The 22,957-nt window shown below is 45.8% G+C and overlaps 1 protein-coding gene across 1 annotated transcript; it reads left to right on the plus strand.

The window, feature by feature from the left end:
• Positions 1-4,476: 4,476 nt before the first annotated feature.
• ENTPD8 (ectonucleoside triphosphate diphosphohydrolase 8) lies at positions 4,477-22,638 on the plus strand. Its single transcript, XM_060251368.1, has 10 exons — positions 4,477-4,630; positions 10,457-10,584; positions 11,497-11,614; positions 12,976-13,126; positions 14,936-15,095; positions 15,593-15,823; positions 17,337-17,597; positions 19,836-19,946; positions 20,952-21,089; positions 21,801-22,638. The coding sequence occupies exons 2-10, from the start codon at positions 10,459-10,461 to the stop codon at positions 21,981-21,983; spliced, it is 1,479 nt and encodes a 492-aa protein (XP_060107351.1). The 5' UTR covers positions 4,477-4,630; positions 10,457-10,458; the 3' UTR covers positions 21,984-22,638.
• Positions 22,639-22,957: the final 319 nt, after the last annotated feature.

Consider the following 22,957-nt stretch of genomic DNA (forward strand, 5'->3'; position numbering starts at 1 on the left):
AAACAGCATGGCATTCCTTGTGAATAATTATAACAGAGCAGAGGTTTTTGAGACTTTATTTAGTAGGTAATAGATTCCAGTAAGAGTATAATGTTGGTAGTAGTCTACTCACATATTGGCTAGGTAGCCCAACCACACACTGTAAGATTGCCAGGCTCAAGAAATATCTGGGACTTTGGGGTTGGAGCCAGGGGCAAGGTTGTGACAAGCACAGTTGTACTCTGAAGGAAGTTCTGGCCATCACATTTAAAAGGCCTGTGCTCCTTTTAAATGCCTTCCTTCTACTGGAAATAATGGAGGATGAGGGCACCTTCTTTTCGGGCTCATAGAATTGGACCCCCTGGTACAATATTTTTGAAACTCAGGATTAGGTTTTGTTTTTTTTAGGAAAGGCACCAGATGCTATGCTGAAAATTTGATGCCTCTACCTCAAAAAACAGCCCCCCAGAGTCTCCAATACCTAAATAGTAATTCTCCATTATACCCTATGGGAACCCATCTCCATAATGGAGTGCCTAGCAGACATCTCCTCCCTCTCACCCACTTACTGATAATCCTGAAGTGGGGGGAGGGCCTCCAAACCAAGGGATCCCCTGCCCCCAACTGGGGATTGGCAACCCTTCCACACTATGTTTTGTTGTTATTTGTTTGACCATTCTGGAGAAGAGAGTGCTGAGGTAGATGGACCACTGATCTAACCTGGTAGAAGGTAGCTTGCCCTGACTGATGAGGCCAGCCCAGTCTCATCAGAGCTTGGCTGCTAAGGAAGATCAACCCTGGTTGGGAGACCACTTGGATGGGAAAACCACTTGGATGGGAAACCAACAATGAGGACCAGGGCTGCTACACAGAGGCAGGCAATGGCAAACCATCTCTAAATGCCTCTTGCCTTGGAAACCCTTCAGGATTGCTGTAAGGTGGCCGCAACTCAGTGGCACTTTCCACCACCAGAAGGCACATTTATACAAACTAAGCCCTACCTGGAGATATCCCAAAGCCATTCTGATGTTCCTTCTGGCATGTGTGAACTCCCCCTAAGACTTCTCAGCTGAAGAGAACTTTTTGGTGCTATGGGTGTTATTTCCTACTGTAAGGAGGCAGTGAGTCTATGGGAGAGTAAGCCCCTGAAGGCTGCAGGGTCAGCAACTTCTCAGCTGCAGTTAAGAGACCAGGAGAGGCAGCTGAGCTGGGAGGCAGCAAGTGGGGAAAGGAGGGATTTAAGCAGGAAAGGCAAGCCAAAGAAGGTGCTGCCAGGAGTTTGAGGCTGGAAGCAGACCAGGAGGTTCCTGAAGACCACAGAGGGCAGAGAGATGACCCCATTCCCTCAGAACAGGACCTGGAGAGCCAATTGACCCCACCCCCGGCAATAGGGTTGCCAGTCCCCAAGTGGGGGCAGGGGATCCCCAGGTTTGGAGGCCCTCCCCCACTTCAGGGTCATCAGAAAGCAGAGGGAGGAGGGAAATGTCTACTGGGTGCTCCATTATTCCTTATGGAGACCAATTTCCATAGGGCATAATGGAGAATTGATCTGCAGGTATCTGGGGCTTGCAGGGGACTATGTTTTGAGGTAGAGGCACCAAATTTTCAGCATAGCATCCAATACCTCTCCTCAAAACACCCCCCATGTTTCAAAAAGGTTGGACAAGAGGGTCCAATTCTATGAGCCCCGAAAAAAGGCACCCCTATCCTTCATTATTTCTATTGGAGAAAAGGCATTTAAAAGTTATGCAGTCCCTTTAAATGTGATGGCCGGAACTTCCTTTGCAGTTCAATTGTGCTTGTCACAACCTTGCTTCTGGCTCTACCCCAATGTCTCCTGACTCCACCCTCAAAGTCCCCAGATATTTATTGAAATGGACCTGGCAACCCTACCCAGCAGCCTTCTGATCGTGAGTGGCCAGCCCTGGCCAGCAACAGTGCTAAGTATAGAGCTCTTCTCTGTAACACAGTCTGGGACCATGTCAGGTTGTGGTTGAGTACTTGGTGAATAAACAACCCACAGCAAAGAGCGTGGTCTCTACTAGGTTCTTTAAACCTACATTGGTTGTTATGGGAAATGTTGCTGTGTGGTATATATATTAGTGAAGAAGCTGGGCCAGGGAAGAAATCAGAGGTTGCCAGAAGACACATACACAATGCGGCCTGGTGTCTTGGCATGCAGAGAGAAGAGAGTGGTCTCCAGTGGGTACTAGAAGGGATATCACATTGATTCAGACCACTGGTCTGCCTGTCCCAATAGTGGAACATAAGAAGTGCCCTGCTCAATTAAACCAAAGGTGTATCCAGTCCAGCATCCTGTTACCCACAGTGGCCAGTCAGACACTTCTTGGAAACTCCTAAACAGGACATAAAAGTGACCAACCCTAGCATTGGTCTGCTGCCTTTGCAAATTTTTGAGAGAGAGATTTCTTTTCCTTCTCTTCACCTCAGTTTTATTCTTACAATAATGCTGTGTGGTGCCCTGATCCCTGGATAGCCCAGGCAAGCCCAATCTCATCAGATCTTGGAAGCTATGCAGGGTCAACTCTGGCAAGTACTTGAATAGGAGACCTCCTTGGAATGCCAGCAGTTTGGAGGACAAGGGCAGGCTTTATTCAGTCACCTCTCTGAATATCCTCCAGGACCCCAGTTGGGGTCAGTCACCAGGGGTCGCCATGACTTCCAAGTGTGTGCGCACAAACACACACACACAAAAACAGAGAGAGAGGGGGGGGCTTTTTTTTAGCAGGAAAGCACAGGAATACTGTTCTGGCTAGTTTGGTGTCAGGGGGTGTGGCCTAATATACAAAAAATCCCTGTAGGAATCATTGGTGATGTCAGGGGGTGTGACCTAATATGCAAATGATTCCTGCTGGACTTTTTCTACCAAAAAAAAAGGAAAGGAAAGGAAAAGTCCCCTGTGCAAGCACCAGTCGTTTCCGACTCTGGGGTGATGTTGTTTTCACGTTTTCACAGCAGACTTTTTACGGGGTGGTTTGCCATTGCCTTCCCCAGTCATCTACACTTTCCCCCCAGCAAGCTGGGTACTAATTTTACCGACCTCGGAAGGATGGAAAGCTGAGTCAACCTCGAGCCGGCTACCTGAAAACCCAGCTACTGCCGGGGATCGAACTCAGGTTGTGAGCAGAGCCCTCCACAAAATACAAAAAAGTCCTCCAACACCCCCCCACACACACACCAATGCTGAGTGTGCATGACTGGCCCGAGTTCATGCTGAGAGGGAGTCAGCTAGTCCTGGCCGAACTTTCTAACAGCTACATCATCCCAGCCCGCTCATCAAGAGCCAAGTATGGATGGTCCCAGCAGGACTCCTCCCCTGGAGGCAGAAAGCTGCAAATATGGAATACAGTTGGATGTAGACCAGACTAGTATTTTCAGTGCACATCCCAATGTGAAGCAAGCAAAGTTTGTTTATTTTGGCATTTCTGCACTGTTTTTCTGCCCATAGGGACTTAAAGCATCTTACAGAAATTTCCCAGGCAAACCAAAGTAAACAACAGAATTAAAAAATAAAGCACACACGTTCTAGGCTGGTCCTTGTTCACTGGACTGGCTACTGAAGGCTTCAGGCTGCATGAGCCAGAGGCAGCAGACCAAAGGCTAGGGTTGACCATGCCCATGCTTTTCTGCTGGCAGACAGGAAGCTCAGCCAGATGTTCTGCAGCTGGCAAGTAGTTCCCTCAACTCCCTCCTTCTGCTGGGGAAGTAGCAATGAACAAGGACCGGAAGAAGCCAAGTCCCTGCCCTGGTCCTAGGGGAAGCAGGGAGACTGAGAACAAACAGACATAGGCCTCTGCACCAAGACAGACATCTAACAGTTATCCTCATAATCTTTGGCAAGCCGTACTTCCCAGGATCCTTTGGATGAAACCAGTCCTAATAAAGAAGGATAAATCTGATATTTCAGTAGCTGTGGATATTGTGATCTTCTTTTTGGCTTCTATTGTTGTGCCATGCATGCTGGTGGTGTTAGACAAATCCTGGTTGTCTCCAGATAGATTATATTGATTTTTTTTTTTTTGTACACAGGTTTTCAGCACCCTTGACATGCTTTTTCAACATGTCTCCAAGAATAACCATTGTGTTGTGAATCGACAGTGGGGGAAGCAGGCCAGAACAGAAGTCTTCAGGTAAGTGGTACACGCTGGCACAGGCAGGAGGGTGACTTTGCTGGGAACCTGGGCCTCTCTCTCCTGCTTCCACAGGTGCTCCTTCACCTGCAGCAGTTTGAAACAGGAGAAGCCAACGTAAACACCGTGTCCTTGATCCTCTTTGTGGACCCATCAAGGAAACTGTTGTTTAATTTCTTCCGTGTCAAACTGTGGCGACTTGATGCGCTCCACTAAAGAAGCTGCTTGACTCGGGCCCGGCCGATAAACAAACTGTGGGCAGGATATGCCAAAGGGGGTGTGCTCGCTGTGGCCAGGAAGGGGGAAGGAAGGAGAGGATTTCAGTTGCAGTGACGGGTGGGGAGGGAGGAGGTGGGGGCTTGATCAACTGAACAAACTTCGACTAACAGGCAACCTTTGCACAGCTGCACGCCAATGAGAGCGCTGTTGGGTGGTGACAAGTGTGTTGATTCTCTCCTGCTGTGGTGCCCTAAAGTCTCGTCCTGCTTTGCCTTCTGGAGGTAAGTGACAGATGTCCATTTCTCCTCTCTTTGCCAATGCAGGAAATAAAGGACTATAGTGGGGTTCTTGTTTTGGTCTGTACTGCTGATTGCTCCAGAGAACCAATCATGTAGGGGCTCCCTCGTGGGGCTAGTTATTAGATGGACATGCCTTTGGCCAGGTTCCAAAATGCTGCAATCCTGGCTGAGGAGAAAGTGCCTGAGAGAGATAACACTCATATTTTTCCTGTGGTGATTATTTCGTTTCACTGTTTGAGGCGCTTGTCATGTATTGTTTCATTAATCTTTGCAATGCCCTTGAGAGGTAGGTTAGCCTGATCATCCTCAAATCACAAAGGAGAGGAAGGCTGAGGGCTCGGCTGAGGTGTTCTCCTGCATTTTTGTGGCTGGGGTGGAGTTCCAGTCGAAGACTCCCATTCTGTAGCATTCACGTTATCTCAGTTTGTTTCATGACTTGCAGATTCATTGTGACTGGTGATTTAGCAAAGGTCATCTTGCCCTGTTGGATGTCATTGGAAAGGTGGGGGAAGATCGGTGAGGGATGCTTTGGTGACATGGCTAGCTTGCCTTGGAAGGAGGCTACTAAATCCACCCTCCAAGGCATCAATTTTCTATTGGGGAACAGATGTAGCCCCTGATGTAGCCAATCCTCCAAGAGCTTATAAAAAAGAGCCTTGTCTTGGAGGATTGGCTACATCAGGGATGTGAGCCTAATATGCAAAGGAGCATCTGCCCTCAAGACCTGGTAAAGATTGCCCAAGGATGAGCGCAAGCATCATGCTTGTTAGCTATTCTGAATACACAAATACTACCTCCCTCCTGACCTGCCCTTTAAGTTCCAGCTTTGCAAAAGCAGTTTCATAGCTTCCTATTCAAGGAGCCAGGAAGGCTGGGAAAACTGGACCCTCACAGGTTTGTGGGTCTGTCAGCCTTCATACTCCTGAGAACTAAGAGCGAAACTAGATGATACGTTTGGCACAAATAGGGTTGGGGTTCCCTTGAACTGACTTGTGGTCATATATGCCATCTGGGAACAAACATTTCCAAGTGCCTGATTTGGTTTGAGAGGAAGGGTTTCAGCCTTTCTTCCCACACCATTTTCTCAAGTTGAGCGGGTGTGGCAGGAGAATCCCTGAGTGCCCTCTTTTGTTGGCAGCAGCTCTTTGGAATGTAAGCAAGGCTGTTTGCCCCTGAAGCTCACAGCCCTTGTTGTACAGGGGAGTGGTTCCCTGAGTTTGTCTCGGGCCAGTTCTATATGTAACTTATAAATACTACAAGGGATTGTTAAACAGTGGATTGACACAAGTGGTGTGCTATACAAAGAAGGGAGAAGTTGGTAGAAGTCTCCACTTGTACGTGTGTAGTGCCATCAAGTTGTGGACATCTTATTGCAGCCCCTATAAGGGGCTTTTGAGGCAAACGAAAAGCAGAGGTGGTTTGCCATTGCCTTCTTCCTTGTGTGTTTGTGTACATGTAGGAACTATAAGGTGTTTCCTGTGAATGAGCATACATGAAAGGTGAAGCTTGGTTTTTAGCAGGGCTTTTTTTGTGGAAAAAGCCCAGCATGAACTCATTTGCATATTAGGCCACACTCCCTGATGCCCAACCAGAACTGCATCCCTGTGTGTTCCTGCTTAAAAATAATAATTTTTTAAATAGCCCTGGTTCTTTGAATCCATTTTCGTCTAGGCACATATGCAGATTTATATATTAAAACCCCCCAAATGTCTTTAAAGTTTTTTTGTATCTTAACAGCTGTCTTACACACAGTTTCTACTTCCTATTCACACCCAGGCTTTCCTGGATGGATCCTCATTCAGTTATTGCGGGGTGAGGGGAGAGCATCAGTTACAGCTTTTCTCTTTGCAGCAAAAAGAATTGTTCGTTCTTATTGTTCCCATAACTGCACAATGGGGATAATGAAAAATGAAAGAAAACGAATGAAAGGTCATTGTGGCTGCAAAAGGAAAGTTGTAATTAAAGACATCACCACCACCTCTCCAAGATTATATATCTATTCAGGGATGTCAAGGCTACTGTTAGTTAACAGGAAGTTATTAAGCAAAAGAGCATATGGTACATTATGAAACCAAAGAGGGATGTTACTAATTTAAAAGCATAATTATAGGGAGAAGAAGCAAGACCTTTGCTGAAAAAAGATCTACTTATCTTATTTCCTTAGCAGCCCTGTGGCACAGAGTGGTAAAGCTGCAGTACTGTAGTCCAAACTCTCTGCTCACAACCTGAGTTCGATCCCGGTGGAAGCTGGGTTCAGGTAGCCGGCTCAAGGTTGACTCAGCCTTCCATCTTTCCGAGGTTGGTAAAATGACTACCCAGTTTCCTGGGGGTAAAGTGTAGATGACTGGAGAAGGCAATGGCAAACCACCCCGTAAAAAGTCTGCCGCGAAAACATTGTTATGCAATGTCACCCCAGAGTCAAAACGAATGGTGCTTGCACAGGGGACTACATTTACCTTTTTACCTTATTTCCAAGGATCTTACCATTGGATCAGGGATTAGGGATGCCAGCCTCCAGGTGGGACCTGGGGATTCCCAGGAGTTACAGACTACAGAGATCTATTCCCCAATAGAAAATTGATGCCTTGGAGGGTGGACTTGGTAGCATTGTACCCCACTGAGGTCACTGTCCCCTCCAGGCTCCATTCCCAAATCTCCAGGAGTTTCCAGCCTGGATCTGATTAAAAAAAAAAATCAAACCCATCCCCTGCCAGAGACTCGGGGAGGGGGGTGGCGCTATTGAGGAATGCCTGATTTTAAAAATTGGCTTAGTTAAGTGGTATGTGGAAATGGTTTTAATTTTGTTTGTCCTGAATACAGGCAAGGGATCCTCAAGGAGGCCAAAAAGGGTCATAGTGGAGTAATCACAAATTAATTGCACCAGCCACATGTTTTGTTTCAACTTCACTCTACACCTGATCTTAGTCAAAAGGCTGAGAAGTTGTCATTTCAACTTATGTTAAGTGGCTGTTCTGGTCAATTTAGGGATTCAAAAAGTGATATAGTTAAAAAAGACCCCAACTCTGTTTGTGCAACTCTGTGCACAAATACTCAGAAAGAAATCCCTTCAAGAAAATGTAATTTACTTTCAAGTTAAAAATGTGTAGGATTTGGCATGCACAGTGGGGGAAAGGGAAGCTATGCAGTTGGTCAGGATGCTACAGAATTTGATTCTGTTAATGAAAATGAAGGGTTTCACTCTAATTACACATGTCAATTTGGGATAGCAAAGTTAATTAGATTGTACAGCCATTGCAAATTATTACTTATCTTAAATATATTTCCATAGAAATCTCAGTCTTGTGTTTATTTGTCCTTGGGCCCCTTAATTTTACTATTTGTTTTTCTTTATGCTTGTGATTGTGTATGTACATCAGTTAAGTGAGGATACACCTTCATGTATCAGATGAAATTGGATTTAAGTCCACAGAAGCTTCTGCCCCAATATATGCCTATCACCCTGTAAGGGTTTTGTGCATATTATTATAACAGACTGAATATGAGCACCTTACCCTAGTATAGCCAGCTCCATTATGTAATAATAAGGATGTCAGATACTGCTGGGTGTCCCCGCTTTCATCGATGAAATGTTGGATGACATACCATTGCTGAACTTGGCACAGTGATAGAGCACATGTTTCACATGCAGAAGATCCCAGATTTGCTCCCCAGCATCTCCAGTTAAAGGATATGTGGATGTGCCTCTGTGCTTGTGTATCTGCTTGCCATGCAGAAGGTCTGAGTTCAGTCACCACATCTACTAGTGATGTGAAGGACCTCTGCCTGAGACCCTGGAGAGCTGCTGCCAATCTGAGTAGACAATACTGACCTTGATGGACCAAGAGTCTGAATTCAATATAAGGCAGGTCATGTGTACATCTTGTAGTGCGGGAAAACCTGTCTCTGCCACAGTCCCTGGAGAACTGCTGCTGCCTATCAGAGGAGACAATATTAAGATATATAGACTTTCTGATGACAACTTAATACGTTTGGGGTTTACATATAAAACAGATATCCACATACTGCTGGTGCTGAACCTGTTTATTTAAGGCAGGGGTTTGTGACTCAGTAGCAAAGCACTTTATATGAAAAGTGTTTTGAATGAAAAAGGTCTCAAGTTCATCTCCATTTAAAAGAGGTAGCAGATAATAGGAAAGTTCTTCCTGTCTCTGGGGAGTTGCTGCTTGTTAGACTGCACAGAGCTCAGTGGGATAGACTAATGGACAGGCTCTGAAGCAATTTCATATGGTTCAGCTCCTCCCTCACCTCTTTGGAGACAGAACAAAGTTTGAGTCCAGTTTCACCTTTAAGACCACCTGGAGACAGTTCTCTTGCCTAAACCTCTGCTTATTGGGCTGCACTTTCCTGTCATTAGCAAACACAGAATGCAAAGAAAGCCACAAAAGGAGAGTGAAATAATTTCCTTGAAACATCATTAGCATTGCTTGCTGAAATTACCTTGTGTTCACCTTGGTGTAATGTACAAACATGCTTCAGACTCATTCCCTCCTAAGCCAAGCCAGCAAACGGGACACAGCTGCAAAAAGGTACAGGTTAGCCCTCCTTTGCAAATGAATGAGTTTGGTGGCAAATTTGCAACAAAACAACTAGAACATCTTATAGGACATGTAAAAAATCATATGAGGTGGCAGTGAAGACTGTTAAAAAGGAATTTTATACAGCTTCCATTGCTTCTGCTTGCTCTCACCAGCACAATTATTTTGGGTAATTAGGGCTTAACTTCTCTCTCTGAGAGAAGGGAAAATGTTAGGAATTCAGCTATCAGCTGTGAGGCTTTTGCAAGCTTCTTTGCAGGTAAAGTGTTGTCATGACTTCCTGGTCCATGTTGATACAGTATGTGAACTGGAGGCCCCTTGGGCCGCCTTTGGATTCTATATTTGACAACTTCAGCTGACTCTCCTGGGCTGATGGGCAGGCAGGACTACCTACTCAGACCTGCTGCACTGAGATAAAAATCTGGATGGCACTGTACATCGTTAAAGCCTCCTATAAAATCTAAACACCCATTTGCAGAACAGCATGTCCATTGCATCTCTGCATGAGTCACTGCATGGGTCATCATGCCTCTTTCCCTGTCAGCCCCTGCCACATCTGTCAGCTCCTGCCAAGTTTTGATTGAATTATTCAGCCATTCCTGTAGAAATCACCTTCAGAGAAGGCTGTACCTCTGTATGAGTCAATCAGGAATCATGCCCAGAATACTGATTTTGGGTTCCTACTAGGGAGAATGCAGGGTATAACTGAAGTAACTAAAAAAACACATGCATCATCCAAATGTGACTACAATGTGATTCCAGAAGATACAGTAGATGATATGCAAAATATTCTATGAGAATTTGATCAGTATTCAAACAAAAGAAACTGAAAACCATAAGCACACGCACACTTATCCGTCTACTGTCTGAGAAACTGGTCTACACTTATCCGTCTACTGTCTGAGAAACTGGTCTACATTGGAACCCCTCATGCAGCATCTGCACGACACGAGCACTAGATTTGGTGAACAAGGATGTGGTAATGATAGCCATTGATTTCATTTTTTAAAAAATTGGGTACACTTTGTGGAGAGCATTAGAGCTTTCAGTGGATCCTCCGTGTTCAGAAACAGTGGTCTGATTATCAGGTGCAAACTTCAGGGGAGGGCTTAGATGCAGCCCACCCTCTTTGTGATATTCCCAGAGGTATCTGGTTGGACACTGTTGAAAACAGAAAGCAGAACCTGATGGACCCTTAGTCCTTGATTGCATAAGGTAATTTTTACATTTCCCTCCCTTTTTTTGCTCTTAGAAATGGGTATCAAATGGAATGGTTCCTTCATTCCTGTAGCCCTCCTGGTTTTGAGCGTTGTCTCCCTCATAGCCCTTATTCTCAGCTTGGTGGGTATACACAACACCACACTGCCCCCGCAAAATAAGGTGAGTGCAACCTACTGTTCTGAGATAGGGCATATAGAATAAGCAAAGTATGTTTCAGTGGAAGGATGCAGGCTTTTAAGCCAGACAGGTCTCTTCCTCAAGCTGGTGTCAAAAATAAAATGGGACTTTTTTGTCAGCCAAGGAAAATAAGATCCTCTGTCTCATGTCTACAGATTGTTTCCTTTCAAGATGGAAGGCAGATTATACCAGTAAAGTTTTCAATTATACAAAATCCTCCAAGATTCTTAGTTTGCAAATTTGAAAAAGCAAGCTTCTTGGTTTGATATGAGAGAGAGGGAGAATTTTCCCCACAATATGGCTCTCCATGTGGCAAATAGAATCAAAAAGAGCTCTGCAACATATGCAGAGAAATGTAACTGTTCTTAAGTTTTATGCATAACGCTGGATGCAGGGTTCTGCTCCCCCCCCATTATATACAGACATTTCAATTCCCTGTCCAGCTTTGAGCCTGGGCAAACCAGTTCTTCCAGTTTGCAGCGGAAACCAGCTCTGCCCAGCTTTAGTTGGCTGGCACTTATGTCACAAGCCCATCTCCCTACAGGAGATTTGTAGCTTATAAAAATTAATTTCCCTCTTTTTTTTTAAAAGAGAGAGCATAATCAACAAATGTTTACATGAATGCTGTGCTTTTAAAAAAAGAGGTTATAGCTTGCTCAAAGATTGAGGGTGAGAGGAAGACAGATGGCAGAAATGCGTGGTGTGTGGTGCATAGCAGAGAGAAAGCTCCAGTTGCTTGGACTTCCTACCCTCCAGTGTGCTCCCCCAAAACTCCCAGCATTTAAAGCTATCCTGAGCTATAAGCCCCCTGATTTGACTTGACAGCTCAGGTTTCTTTAGTCTGCATGTCTGAATCTTGTCTGACTTCTTTTGTTTTGAATATCTTCCTTCCAGTACGGACTGGTGTTTGATGCAGGCTCATCCCACACCTCTCTGTTTGTCTACCAGTGGCCAGCAGATAAAGAGAATAACACGGGCATGGTCAGCCAGATCTTCTCCTGCCACGTTAACGGTCAGTTTCACTCTTTATGCTAGAGTTGGTGGGAGAGAGTGGTGGTTGGTTGCTGTAACTCCCAATGTTTGATATAGGCATGTGGCAGTCATTGTGCAGGAATGGGCCCAGAAAAGCCTTTTGGGCCTGCTGAGATTCCATCCAGCCTGGAAGGATTTGGGTTCAAGTTCAGTAGGGTGCAGCAGTCAGTGTGTTACACTAAGATATGGGACAACCAGGTTCAAATCCCAACTCTACCATGGAAGTGGGGTCTTGGGTCAGCCATTCTTTCTCAGACTAACCTACCTCACAGGGTTGTTGTGAAAATAAAATGGAGAAGTGGTGAACAATACTATGAGCTGCCTTGAAACCACTTGCTTTGAGCAAGACAAGGTGTGTGAGGGGACAGGTGGTTTTTAAAAATTATTTATTTGAAAAAAGGGGGGGAGAACAAGAAAAAAACCTTAAAATCCAGCACCTAAACAAAGTTGAGGGGGGGAAATGATGAGACAAACATATAACAGAGGTGGCAGTGGATCTACACATAAGTTACTATAAACAGTTTCCAAACATCTAAAAATAAGTCCACATGCAATTGCTGTCTCTGTGCCATGTGTTCAAATATTGATAAAGTTCCAAGGTCCTTGATCCATTGATTTGCTGGAGAGGGCAGGTTTTAGCTCCCCTTGCCCTGTGGCCATGCTGAGCCATGATAGGAAAGGAAACCAACTGATATATTAATAAATAGATTAAGCAATAGACACCCTGCTTTAGCATGTGAACAAGAAGATAGATACATATGGATGCATTTATCAGTCACATTTTTATCTCACCCTTCCTCCAGGAGCTGTAGGTGGCATACACGGTTCTCGCCTCTTCCAGTTTCTCCTCACAACAAGCTTGTGAGGTAAGTTAGGCAGAAAGTGAATGAGGGCAGCTGGTCAAAAGGTCACCCAGTAAGCTTTATAATGGGGAGGTAGGTGGGACCTGAACCCACATTTCTGTGGTCCTAGTTTTGCACTTTGGCTACTACACATCCAGTGTGACCTTATGAATGATGGCGCTGGCTGTTTGATTAGCATCCATGGCACCTTACCGTGTTACCTAGAAAGAAAGGAAAAATAGGCACTGGCTTGCAGGGAGATTACAATTTGTGACAGATAGTGGCAAAACCAACAGACAGGGATGTGTGGAAACCACAGTGACGTGTAAGTAGTAGACCTTTGTTATGGTTTGGACTGAGGAAGAAGGGGTACCAAAGATCACAAGAGAAACCTGAAATGTTGAGGAGAGGTTTGAAGTGAGCGGACTGGCATGTTGCTCTCTCTGTTTGGGGTCATCCAGGGACAGGGTGACCCCTGACCCTGCTTCTTGTCTTTCAGCATCTGGGATCTCAAGTTTCACCAAAAATCCACCAAAGGCAGGTGACTCTCTCAGGGAATGCCTTGATGCAGCCATGAAAGTGATTCCTGCAGAGAGGCAGCGGGAAGCACCCACTTATTTGGGAGCCACGGCTGGCATGAGGCTACTGAGGTATGCACAGTACCTAGTTAATTCCAGTCACATCGCCTGGAATAAATAAATAAATTACATTGGGGGGGGAGATCTTTAATAACTAACAAAAGCTTGGGAATATATTTCAAAACACTGTACAGGAGGTATTACAGAGAAATAGTACATAAAAGCCAAAAGGAATACTGGCTGAGTTACACTGGTTACTAAGAAACCTTGGCATGTCTCTCAAAGACCTGGATTCAAGACCAAGGCAATGCTAAGAACAAAGGGCATATGGACATACTAAGGTCTCTCTGTTCTCTCCTGTTCCTCTAGCCTTAGCATGCTTCCTCTGAGAGCTGCATGTGTAACCCTTCCATTTCTTGATGGGAGGGATTCTGGGTTCTGTACTGGGGATGAATTACTCCCCTCTTATCAAGCTGTCTTTGACCAATCAAGTAGTGTTGTGCAGTACCAGTTTTTAGGACTTCAGTGTGGCATATTTAAAGTAATCTATCTCCCCCCCACTTCCTGAAAGGATACCCAAATGGGTTCCTATGTTTCCCCCATTTGTTACCATAAACGAGTGTATTTCCTGCCCTGAGCATAATATGTGGAGTTTGTATTTCTCTGGTGCAGCTAACTCCCTTGTTCACAAACCCAACAGAGGAGAAACTGGCTTGTGGGCATTTGCAGGAGAGAACTGGCAAGAGGGATTATAGTACAGATGTTTAGCGAGGAGTAGGGCCAAAATATCTCACTTCTGGCTACCTCGTGTACATTGCAGGTGGAATTGGTGCCCACACAGAAGTTTGCCAGTCACTTGAATTAGGTAAGGGCTGGGTAGTTCACCATCTTCCATGGGTATACAGCTTCTGCCTGCAATATGCAATTGCCAGCTGGAATGGGGATGTGTTTTTGATACGCTCTTACACAGTGTTTCTGATGCATCAATAAATTGCAAGAAGCTGCAAAACCCACAAGCTTCTTTTTCAGTGCGTCCAAAGACTACACATAGAATTCCCAATGGACAAATGGGACAGAATGTCTCCAGTAAGATTTCAAAATGGCACTAAACTCCAAAAGGCTCAAGGCCCCTTTTGACAAGTGGCTTCTGTCCCTTTCTCAATTGAGGATTGGCAACCCTAGCTGAGATTGTTCCTTCCCTGGAACCTGGGGATAAATCTCCTCATTGATAACGAGCCTGGGTTTGGGCCTTTGTACACACAGTAGAACACACCAGTAAAAGCAACACGTTTTATTAGAAGAGATTAGAAAACAGTTCAGTCTTATAAGCAAGCAAAACGATTTGGTACTATAAAATAACAAATTTAGCGTTCTTCATACACTCACATTCTTGACATGTAGTTTACTGCAGCGTTAGGTTGGTGCAGTGTGAAATTCCTGGCCCCCATCTTCCCAGTGGTGGAAATGGGCCATCCTGGTAAAAGGTCTTAAGGATGCCGCTAGACTCGCAGTTTGTTCTGCTGCTTCGGACCAACACAGCTACCCACCTGAATCTATCTTCATTTATTTTAGTTACTGGCCTGCTTCATTTATAGCCCTCCTTACTTGCTCAGACTCAAGAGGATTGTGTATGTGTGTAAAGGGCCATCAAGTTGCAGCCAATTTAAGGTGACCCCAGCAAAGGACTTTCAAGGCAAGTGGGAAGCAGAGGTGGTTTGCCATTGCTTTCCTCTGCAGTGTCTTCCTTAGTGGTCTCCCATCCAAGTACTATCCAGAGCTGACCTGGCTCCTTTTTCTTTTTGAATAAAGAGCTGGCTATGCTCATTCCCATATCCCAAATTATCTTCCCATTTTCACAATATTTTCTTTTGGATCCTGCAGGCTAGAAAATGAGACTGCAGCAGCACAGATCCTGGCAGAAGTTGACAAGACTATCCGGGAATATCCCATCAACTTCCAGGGGGCTAGAATCCTGACAGGGAAGGAGGAGGGTGCTTATGGCTGGATCACCATCAACTATCTGCTAGACTCCTTCACCAAGGTGTGGCTGGTGTTTCCAAACTGTAACAGGGCTGAAGTGTAATAGGGGAATTTACACAAAATTCTGTGTAAAGATAAAGTGGGAAGTGCTCCAAAAGTTGGAGAACCAGGCAATGTTTCAGTGGGAGGGGCTTGAAAGAAAGTAACCCACCCTTGGCCAAATCTCCTCCCCTTTTTGCTGCCACCACAGTTCCTCTGACTTATTTATAGAGCCTCTGATCCTACCCACCTTCCAGAGAGCCAATCCTGACCCTGAGGCAGTTCTGTTTCAGACCTTCCTGTCTCTGTGCGTTCAAGATGGTGGTTACAAAACAACTGTTTATTGGTCTTTAAAACCTTGCCTTTCATTGTCGATAACAGTGCTTTAAGAAATTGAAATAAAATCTGGGGAAAATTTTTCCATCCTGGGACAAGAAAAATGGTCAGGTCTCAAAATTCTATCCCTCCACCAGTATAGCACTTTAATTCCATTTGTGCTGCCTTGTTGTGTCTCCTCAGTATTCCCTTGAACATCGAGACTGGATTCACCCCTCCTCAGGCAAAACCTGGGGGGCACTGGATCTCGGAGGGGCATCGACCCAAATAAGTTTTGTCCCAGCCGACCCAATCGTGGAGGAAGAGGAAGCAGCACGGTTCCGACTTTATGGATTTGATTACACTATCTATACCCACAGCTACTTGTGCTACGGGCAGAATCAGGCACTCCTGCATGCCCTCCGGGTTATTGTCGTAAGTCATCTATTGACATTCATAAGATGCCCAAGAAAATACTATGGCACAGAGGGCAGGGACAGTGGCTCAGACTGAAAATGAAGGGGATATTCCTTGGGCAAACAAATAATTTTAAAATTTACTCCAACCAGCAATGACTTTCAAGTGTCCCAGCCCCAGCCCCCCCCCCCCCCCAGGCCTTTCCCATCATGTTAGATGAGTATTAGCGATGCTGGGGACTGAACCTGGGACCTTTTTGCAAACAAACCATGTCTTCCGCCATAATCTGTTTCCAATAGTAACGTTTGAACACTATGAACTTATGTTAATGCTGTTTACCTTGGGTCTGTCACTGTTACCTCAGAGCTGTTCTCTCAAGAGCTCTCTCAGCCTCACCTTCCTCACAGGGTGTCTGTTGCAGGGAGAGTAAGGGAAAGAAGATTGTAAGCTGCCCTGAGATTCCAAGTGAAGGGCAGGGTATAAATCTCTTCTTCTTCTGTGCCTTCAGTTAATGTAAATTTCCCCAGTGGGACAAATAGAGGCTTCCAGGGACATTGCAAATGAAGAAAGTGTTGGGGGGGGGGGGGAAAGAATCCCCTTTTCTTGTGTCATGGTTCTGATCCAAATTGGCCACCCACATATCTGGGAACTGTGTTCCTTCTGAGTACAGAACTCACAAGGTACGTCTGGATAAAATTCTTCAGGGCAGATCTGAAGATGATGTAAGAGAACTTGAATAAGGCAACATACAGCTATACCTTCAGTCACAAAATGTTATCCTTCATACAGCTATACCTTCAGTCCCAATCTGTTATCCGAGATCCCTGAACTAGAGATGTTGTGGACTGAACCAGGGATCTTGTGCATGAAAGCCGCTGCTCTGACAGTGAACCACAGCTCCTCCTGAGGTAACAGGAAGAGGGCTGCTTTGTGTAGTGGTAGTGGGGGAGATGACTTTGGAGACTTGAGGGATTTTAAACAACCCTTTTAATGTATGTACATGAGGAACACAAATGGAGAGGCCAGAAACTCAAACTTCATGTGCTGGACTCTGAAGCAGTGTCAGCTCCCCCTCAAAAACACAGTGTGAATGGGAGGGCAGTTCCCCTCTCAGTCCGAGCTCCTTTTCCAACAGCAAAACCCCTCAATTTTCTCTGCTAGCTACTTGTTCAAGAAGGTTGTGTAAATTATTATTTATACCCTGCTTTGTTCCCAAGGCAGCTTACATTGTTTTCCCCTCCGCCATTTTATCCTCACAATAATAGTCCTGTGAGGTAGGTAAGGCTGAGAGTGACTGGCCCAAGGTCACCTGTCAGGCTTACCTTGGGAGAATGGAGATTCACATCCAGGTCTCCAAGATCTTAGTTCAGCATTCTAAAGGCTATATCATGCTGTTTAGTAACTAGTAGCCATGAGCCAAAGTTATCAACATTAATTTAAGTCAGTTTCTGTGGACCTCTTTTCCCTCACTGTGCAGAGGCTATTATGGTAAGGTCTAGTGATGGGGTTAATGTTTGGCTATTGTCTGCAGAATTCAAGCACCTTGGATCGCTTTGAACACCCCTGCTATCCCGTGGGTTACACTGAGAACATCACAAGGACATCCTTCTACAACAGCCCATGTGCCAAACAGCAGGAACCTGCAGCTTCTGGGAATGTCATTCTACAAGGCCTGGGTGATGCCAACAGATGCCAGGAAACCTTCAAGGAGATCTTTAATTTCTCATGTGATCACAACACATCCTGTGGATTCAATGGGGTCTACCAGCCAAAAGTCAATGGAAAGTTCCTGGTACGACATGACAGTAGTTGATCATAAGAACATAAGAAGAGCCCTGCTGGATCAGACCAGTGGTCCATGTGGTCCAGCATCCTGTCTCACACAGTGGCCAACCAGTTCCTCTAGAGGGCCAACAACAAGCATAGAGACCAGGACCTTCCCTTGATGTTGCCTCCAGGCTCTGGGATTCAGAAGCAAAAAATTCATTGAGATTCTGTGTTGTCTCTCCAGCTTCTTTTAGCAATCCCTTTATTCCTTTGCCATCCAAAGGCCCTGCTGCTTCTCTGGATTGTTTCCTGCTCCAGATATATTCTAAAAAATCTTGATATGCTAGGGATCAGGGATAAGGATGGGATGTGCGTTGTGCTGCTTGGGTTCACACAAAGATCAGGGTGCAAATTTCTAATATGTAGACCTGATTGTGTCTAATTATGTGATTTAACTACATAAAATATCAGCATAGGAAACTATCTGGTGGCAAGTCAGACCACTGATCCATCTACATCCTATACTGTCTACTCTGACTGGCAGCAGCTCTGCAAGGTTTCAGATCTTTCCCAACACTTGCTTCCTGATTAGGATTGACAGTTTTTAAAAAATGGTCCTTCTAGCTGTTCTTAAATAGCTATTCTAATGCACAAGTAAACCAGGGCCTCGGTCACACCATTAAATCCATCCCTAACCCGTCACTATTATACCCCGCAGCTTTTTTACAACGAATTTCCTGATCAGACATCCCTCCATCCTTCAGTTCTAAGCAGCGTTGGTCCCGTCGCTGGTTGATCAGAGGTCTCAACCAGACCTCATTTTTTGAGACGGCATTCCACACTCGTGCAAGCGCAGTACGTGGGATAGCGTGCTTGGCTTTTTTTTTTTTAAAGGTGCCAGAAAAGGTGGGCGATCTGCCCCCCCCCCCCCATTTAAACACCCAGAAAGGAAGGGAAAGCCCAGGAGCTCTCTTTGCTGTCTCTCCGCCTGGCGGAGGCAGCAAAGGTAGGTGATCTTCCTCCCCCCCATTTAAACACCCCACTGTGGTGTTTAAATGGGGGGGGGGAGCAGGGCAACTCTCTTTGCTGTCTCTCCACCTCCCCTGGCAGGGAGACAGCAAAGGTGGGCGATCTGCCTCCCTCCCCCCATTTAGGAAAGGTCCCCTGTGCAAGCACCAGTCGTTTTTGACTCTGGGGTGATGCTGCTTTCACAAAGTTTTCATGGCAGACCTTTTACGGGGTGGTTTGCCATTGCCTTCCCCAGTCATCTATACTCCCCCCCCCAGCAAGCTGGGTACATATTTTACCGACCTCAGAAGGTTGGAAGGCTGAGTCAACAATTGCTAGCGCAATAATATCATTTGGAGTGGGCTCTCGCAGGGAAGCGGATGTGCGCTTGCAAGAAGTTGACTACAATGGAGCATTCAAACATAGAAAGTACGGGCAGGAGTCGTCGGAAGCATTCTTATTCCGGATTTAATGTACTACCAAAAAGTCCGCGTCTCAGTCGTGGCAGTTTTGGACACGAACGAGCCAACGACCATTGCCAGATGCTGATGTTTGGACAACCGCATAAAATCTGACATGCATCTGGCTTTCATCCATGCCCAACTTGTCAGTTTATGTGCGTCTGACCTCGGCCCAGGTGATACTATTGCATGAAATTGCATGCTATTTAAAAGCTTCAACTGCCCATTTCCACTCATTAAACCTCAATTAAAATAATTTCCTGTCCAATTGGGAACCTTGCCTGAGATCTTTTAACTGGGGATGCCAGTTACTGAACCTGTGATCCTACATGCAAAATGTATAGCCTGCTGCAGCCAGACTCCTTGCTGTATTCAGGTGCCCTGGGCAAGATGGAACTCAAAGGACCTCAACACCATAATGAGGCAGTTTGTAACTGTGGGGCTACCACTGAAAAGCCCTCCCTCCATGCACCCACCAAATGAGCTTCTTGTTGGGACAGCCAGGAGGGCCTCTCCCTATGATCTTAATTCTTGGGCATCACTGAAAGCAATGCATTATGTGGGGAAACAAATTAGATGGTGTGAGACTTGAGCTATGTTGCAGTGTTTTTGCTCATTCCAGCAAAAGCTGGTGGTGTCTGCCTGCCCCAGAGGTCCTGTCTTTGAGGGCAAGGCAGACATCTTTCCTGGAATTACATCTTCAGCCCTCCCTGCTAGACTGTCTGCTGCCTGTCTTTCCTTCACACCACATGGATACTCCCATTGACCCCCCCGCCCTGCTCTTTGTTCACCAGGCTTTCTCTGCTTATTATTACACCTTCCGCTTCCTGAATCTGACTGAAGGGCAACCACTGGCCGCTGTAGAAAATGCTGTTCGGACATTCTGTGCCAGAGATTGGGCAGAGGTGGGTACTTTCCTATAGTATATGGTGGGCAGTGTTCCCTCTAAGCTGAGTGAGTATGAGCTAGTTCACAGGCTTTTAGCCTCCAGCTCACATATTTTTGTCTTAGCTCAGGAAAAATGGCCCCAGAGCCATTTAATGCCAGCAGCTCCACAACTTAGCGGGAGTATTGATGGTGGGCAATGCAATCAGATTTACAGATAAAGGCTACACTTGCTTGTGGTCTGTTTTGTAAACTCTAAAACAAAGAATTCTGGTTAGGGCAACCAGATGAAAGAACGATGGGGCTCCTAAACTATGTAATGATGGAGCAGAAGGAAGAACTCAGAAAGTTAGTGCAAATACAGCTTTTCCAAGCTATGCCATATTAGGGCATGCCAAATCACACCCATCAAAATTCTTCTGCACTTGAACATGGAGATGCAAGATCTGTTCCCTCAGTCACCATTACCACAGCAGGACCCATCCAAATAATGGATCCATCCAAGACCATCCAGATAATAGCCAGGGTCAACCCTGCTTAGTTTCCAAGATCTGATGACATTGAGCTAGCCAGATCAGATCAGCTTCTGAAACTGTGTGGTTATATGTGCCAGCTGTAAAGTGGTGGGGAGAGTATTCAGGTGGGAAGGGATGATGGAACCCTTGCTCCATATACTATTCCAGTCTCCCACCCCCTCATCTTTATGAGAATAACTCTGGTAGAGCAGCTAGAATGTCAAATTAGGATTAGGGAAGCCTTTCTCTGACACACACAAAAAACCCAAAATGTAAAAACTGTTCTAAGGTTGGAGGTGGGAGGGAGAGGAAGTGTGGGGGGTACTTTCACAGCCGGTCTTAGGCAAAGAGATGCCATTCCTATGCAGCTTTCCCCCTATTCAAGGGGAACTGTAGCATGTTTTTTCCACTGGTCGTTCTAGAAGGAAACGTGCTTGTTTACAGAGCAGCAGAACTGCTAGCAAACCAACTTTTCCTCCTCTTAAAAGTTTACATCTTGCCTTTTTCCAGTTAAAGTCAAGTTACCCCAATGAGAGGGAGTCTCGTCTGAAGAGCTACTGTGCCAATGCCAATTATATCCTCACCCTCCTCGTGAAAGGTTACGGCTTCCGCAATGACACCTGGGACAATATTGCCTTCCAGATGAAGGTGAGGGCAGAGGTCAAGGGGCCATTCTGCTAGGACCAACAAACCAGAGATCCTGGGGATCCCCTAGAATTACAGCTCATCCCGACTACAGACGTCAGCTTCCGTTGGAGGGAAAGGATGTTTTGGAGGGTGCATTGTACCCCTGTGCTCCCCAGGCTCCATCCCCAAATCTCTGGGAGTATCCCAACCTGTATCTGGCAACTCTACCCTTCCAAACACTCCTCATATCCTGCTGGTGGCCAGGGGGTACCTGGCAACCCTATCCCAACTGCCACCTCTCATGCTACCTTCCTAGGACTGTCATATAGAAGAAAGTGTGGAGTTGTTTTGTTGCCCCAGAAGGACAGACCAGAACCAATGGGTTGAAATTAAATCACGAGTTTACAGCTAAACATTAGGAAGAACCTCCTGGCAGTTAGAGTGATTCCTCCATGGAACAGGCTTCCTTGGAAGGTGGTGGGCTCTCTTTCCTTGGAGGTTTTTAAACAGAAGTTAAATGGCCATCTGACAGCAATGCTGATTCTGTGAATGTAGGCAGACCATGAGTAGGAGGACAGGGGGAGGTACTTGTGATTTTCCTGCATTGTGTAGCAGGTTGGACTAGATGATCCTGGAAGTCCCTTCCAACTCTATGATTCTATGACTGCCAGTGCTGAAGGGAGGCACCACCGTTTCCCCACTTTGATTGCCCTGTGTTCTTTCCTTCTTCAGGCGGCCAATTCAGACATCGGCTGGACCCTCGGTTATATGCTCAACCTCACTAACATGATCCCCACTGAATCTCCCCGTCCGCTGAGAGGACATGAAGATGGAGTTTGGATAGCAAGCGTTTTCTTCATTGTTCTGATGCTGGCGCTGTGCCTCGTCTTTCTGCTTGTCTATTTTCTAAAGTGAAACAGACTTCAGACAATATGCACCTGGCACTTCAGGATTGGGGGAGGGTTCAGTCAGGGGAGGGGGCACCTCACTTGATCTGGATTCACAGCCAAAATAGCTGAGACGCTCTCCTTTTGTGGGAAACACTGACTTGGCGACAGTCGGTCCAACCAGCCTAGCCAGCCTCCTGAGGAACACTCTGGGCTTGACAGAATGGATGCCAACTCGTTGTTCGCACCACTTGAGTGCTCACTTTTTATATGCAGGAACTGCTGAGGTCAAATTATTTCCCGCTTTCCTGAGCTCTCGCAGAATTGAAACAGGTATTCCCCACTTTAAGCCCTACCTCCACCAGAGACTCACCAGGTAACCTCCGCCTACCTATTCCATGTGTCGTGTGAGAAATCATGATATTGGACCACCTTACAGGACTGCTGTCAACAGTGCAGAGACAATTTATGGGAACAGCTTTGAACACTTGAAAGCCACGCATATGGCTGCTTGTAATCCCACCATGCTGTTCAGACAACTATCCCCTCTAGTGTTTGCAAACGTTTTGTTGCCATTATTTCATTTCAATGGTTTCCCACCCAAAAAGACACTGCTTGCCCAAACACTTGTGAAGACATGACAACAGAATTAAAAACCTGGGAGCAAGGCCTTTTATATCAAAGTCATCTGTCTGTGTGCACTTGGACTAAAATAGCTTTGGTTGAGGGAAGATAAAATGGCATCTGCTGTTAGCCATGTTATGAATACCAGATAGTGGAGGGGCAACAGCAGAGGAATGTGTTTGCCTTCAAGGCCCTGCGGATGAACCTCTTAGAAGCATTTGGTGGGCCCCTATTGGAAAATGCACCATGGTTTGGCCTCGGCTAGCCTGATCTTGTCAGATCTCAGGGTTGGCCCTGGTTAGTATTTGGATGGGAGACCACCAAGGAACTCCAGGGGTGCAATGCAGAGGCAGGCAACGGGCAAACCACTTCTGTTCA

The sequence above is a fragment of the Heteronotia binoei genome, chromosome 12, assembly GCF_032191835.1.
Source record: "Heteronotia binoei isolate CCM8104 ecotype False Entrance Well chromosome 12, APGP_CSIRO_Hbin_v1, whole genome shotgun sequence".
Taxonomy (NCBI): domain Eukaryota; kingdom Metazoa; phylum Chordata; class Lepidosauria; order Squamata; family Gekkonidae; genus Heteronotia; species Heteronotia binoei.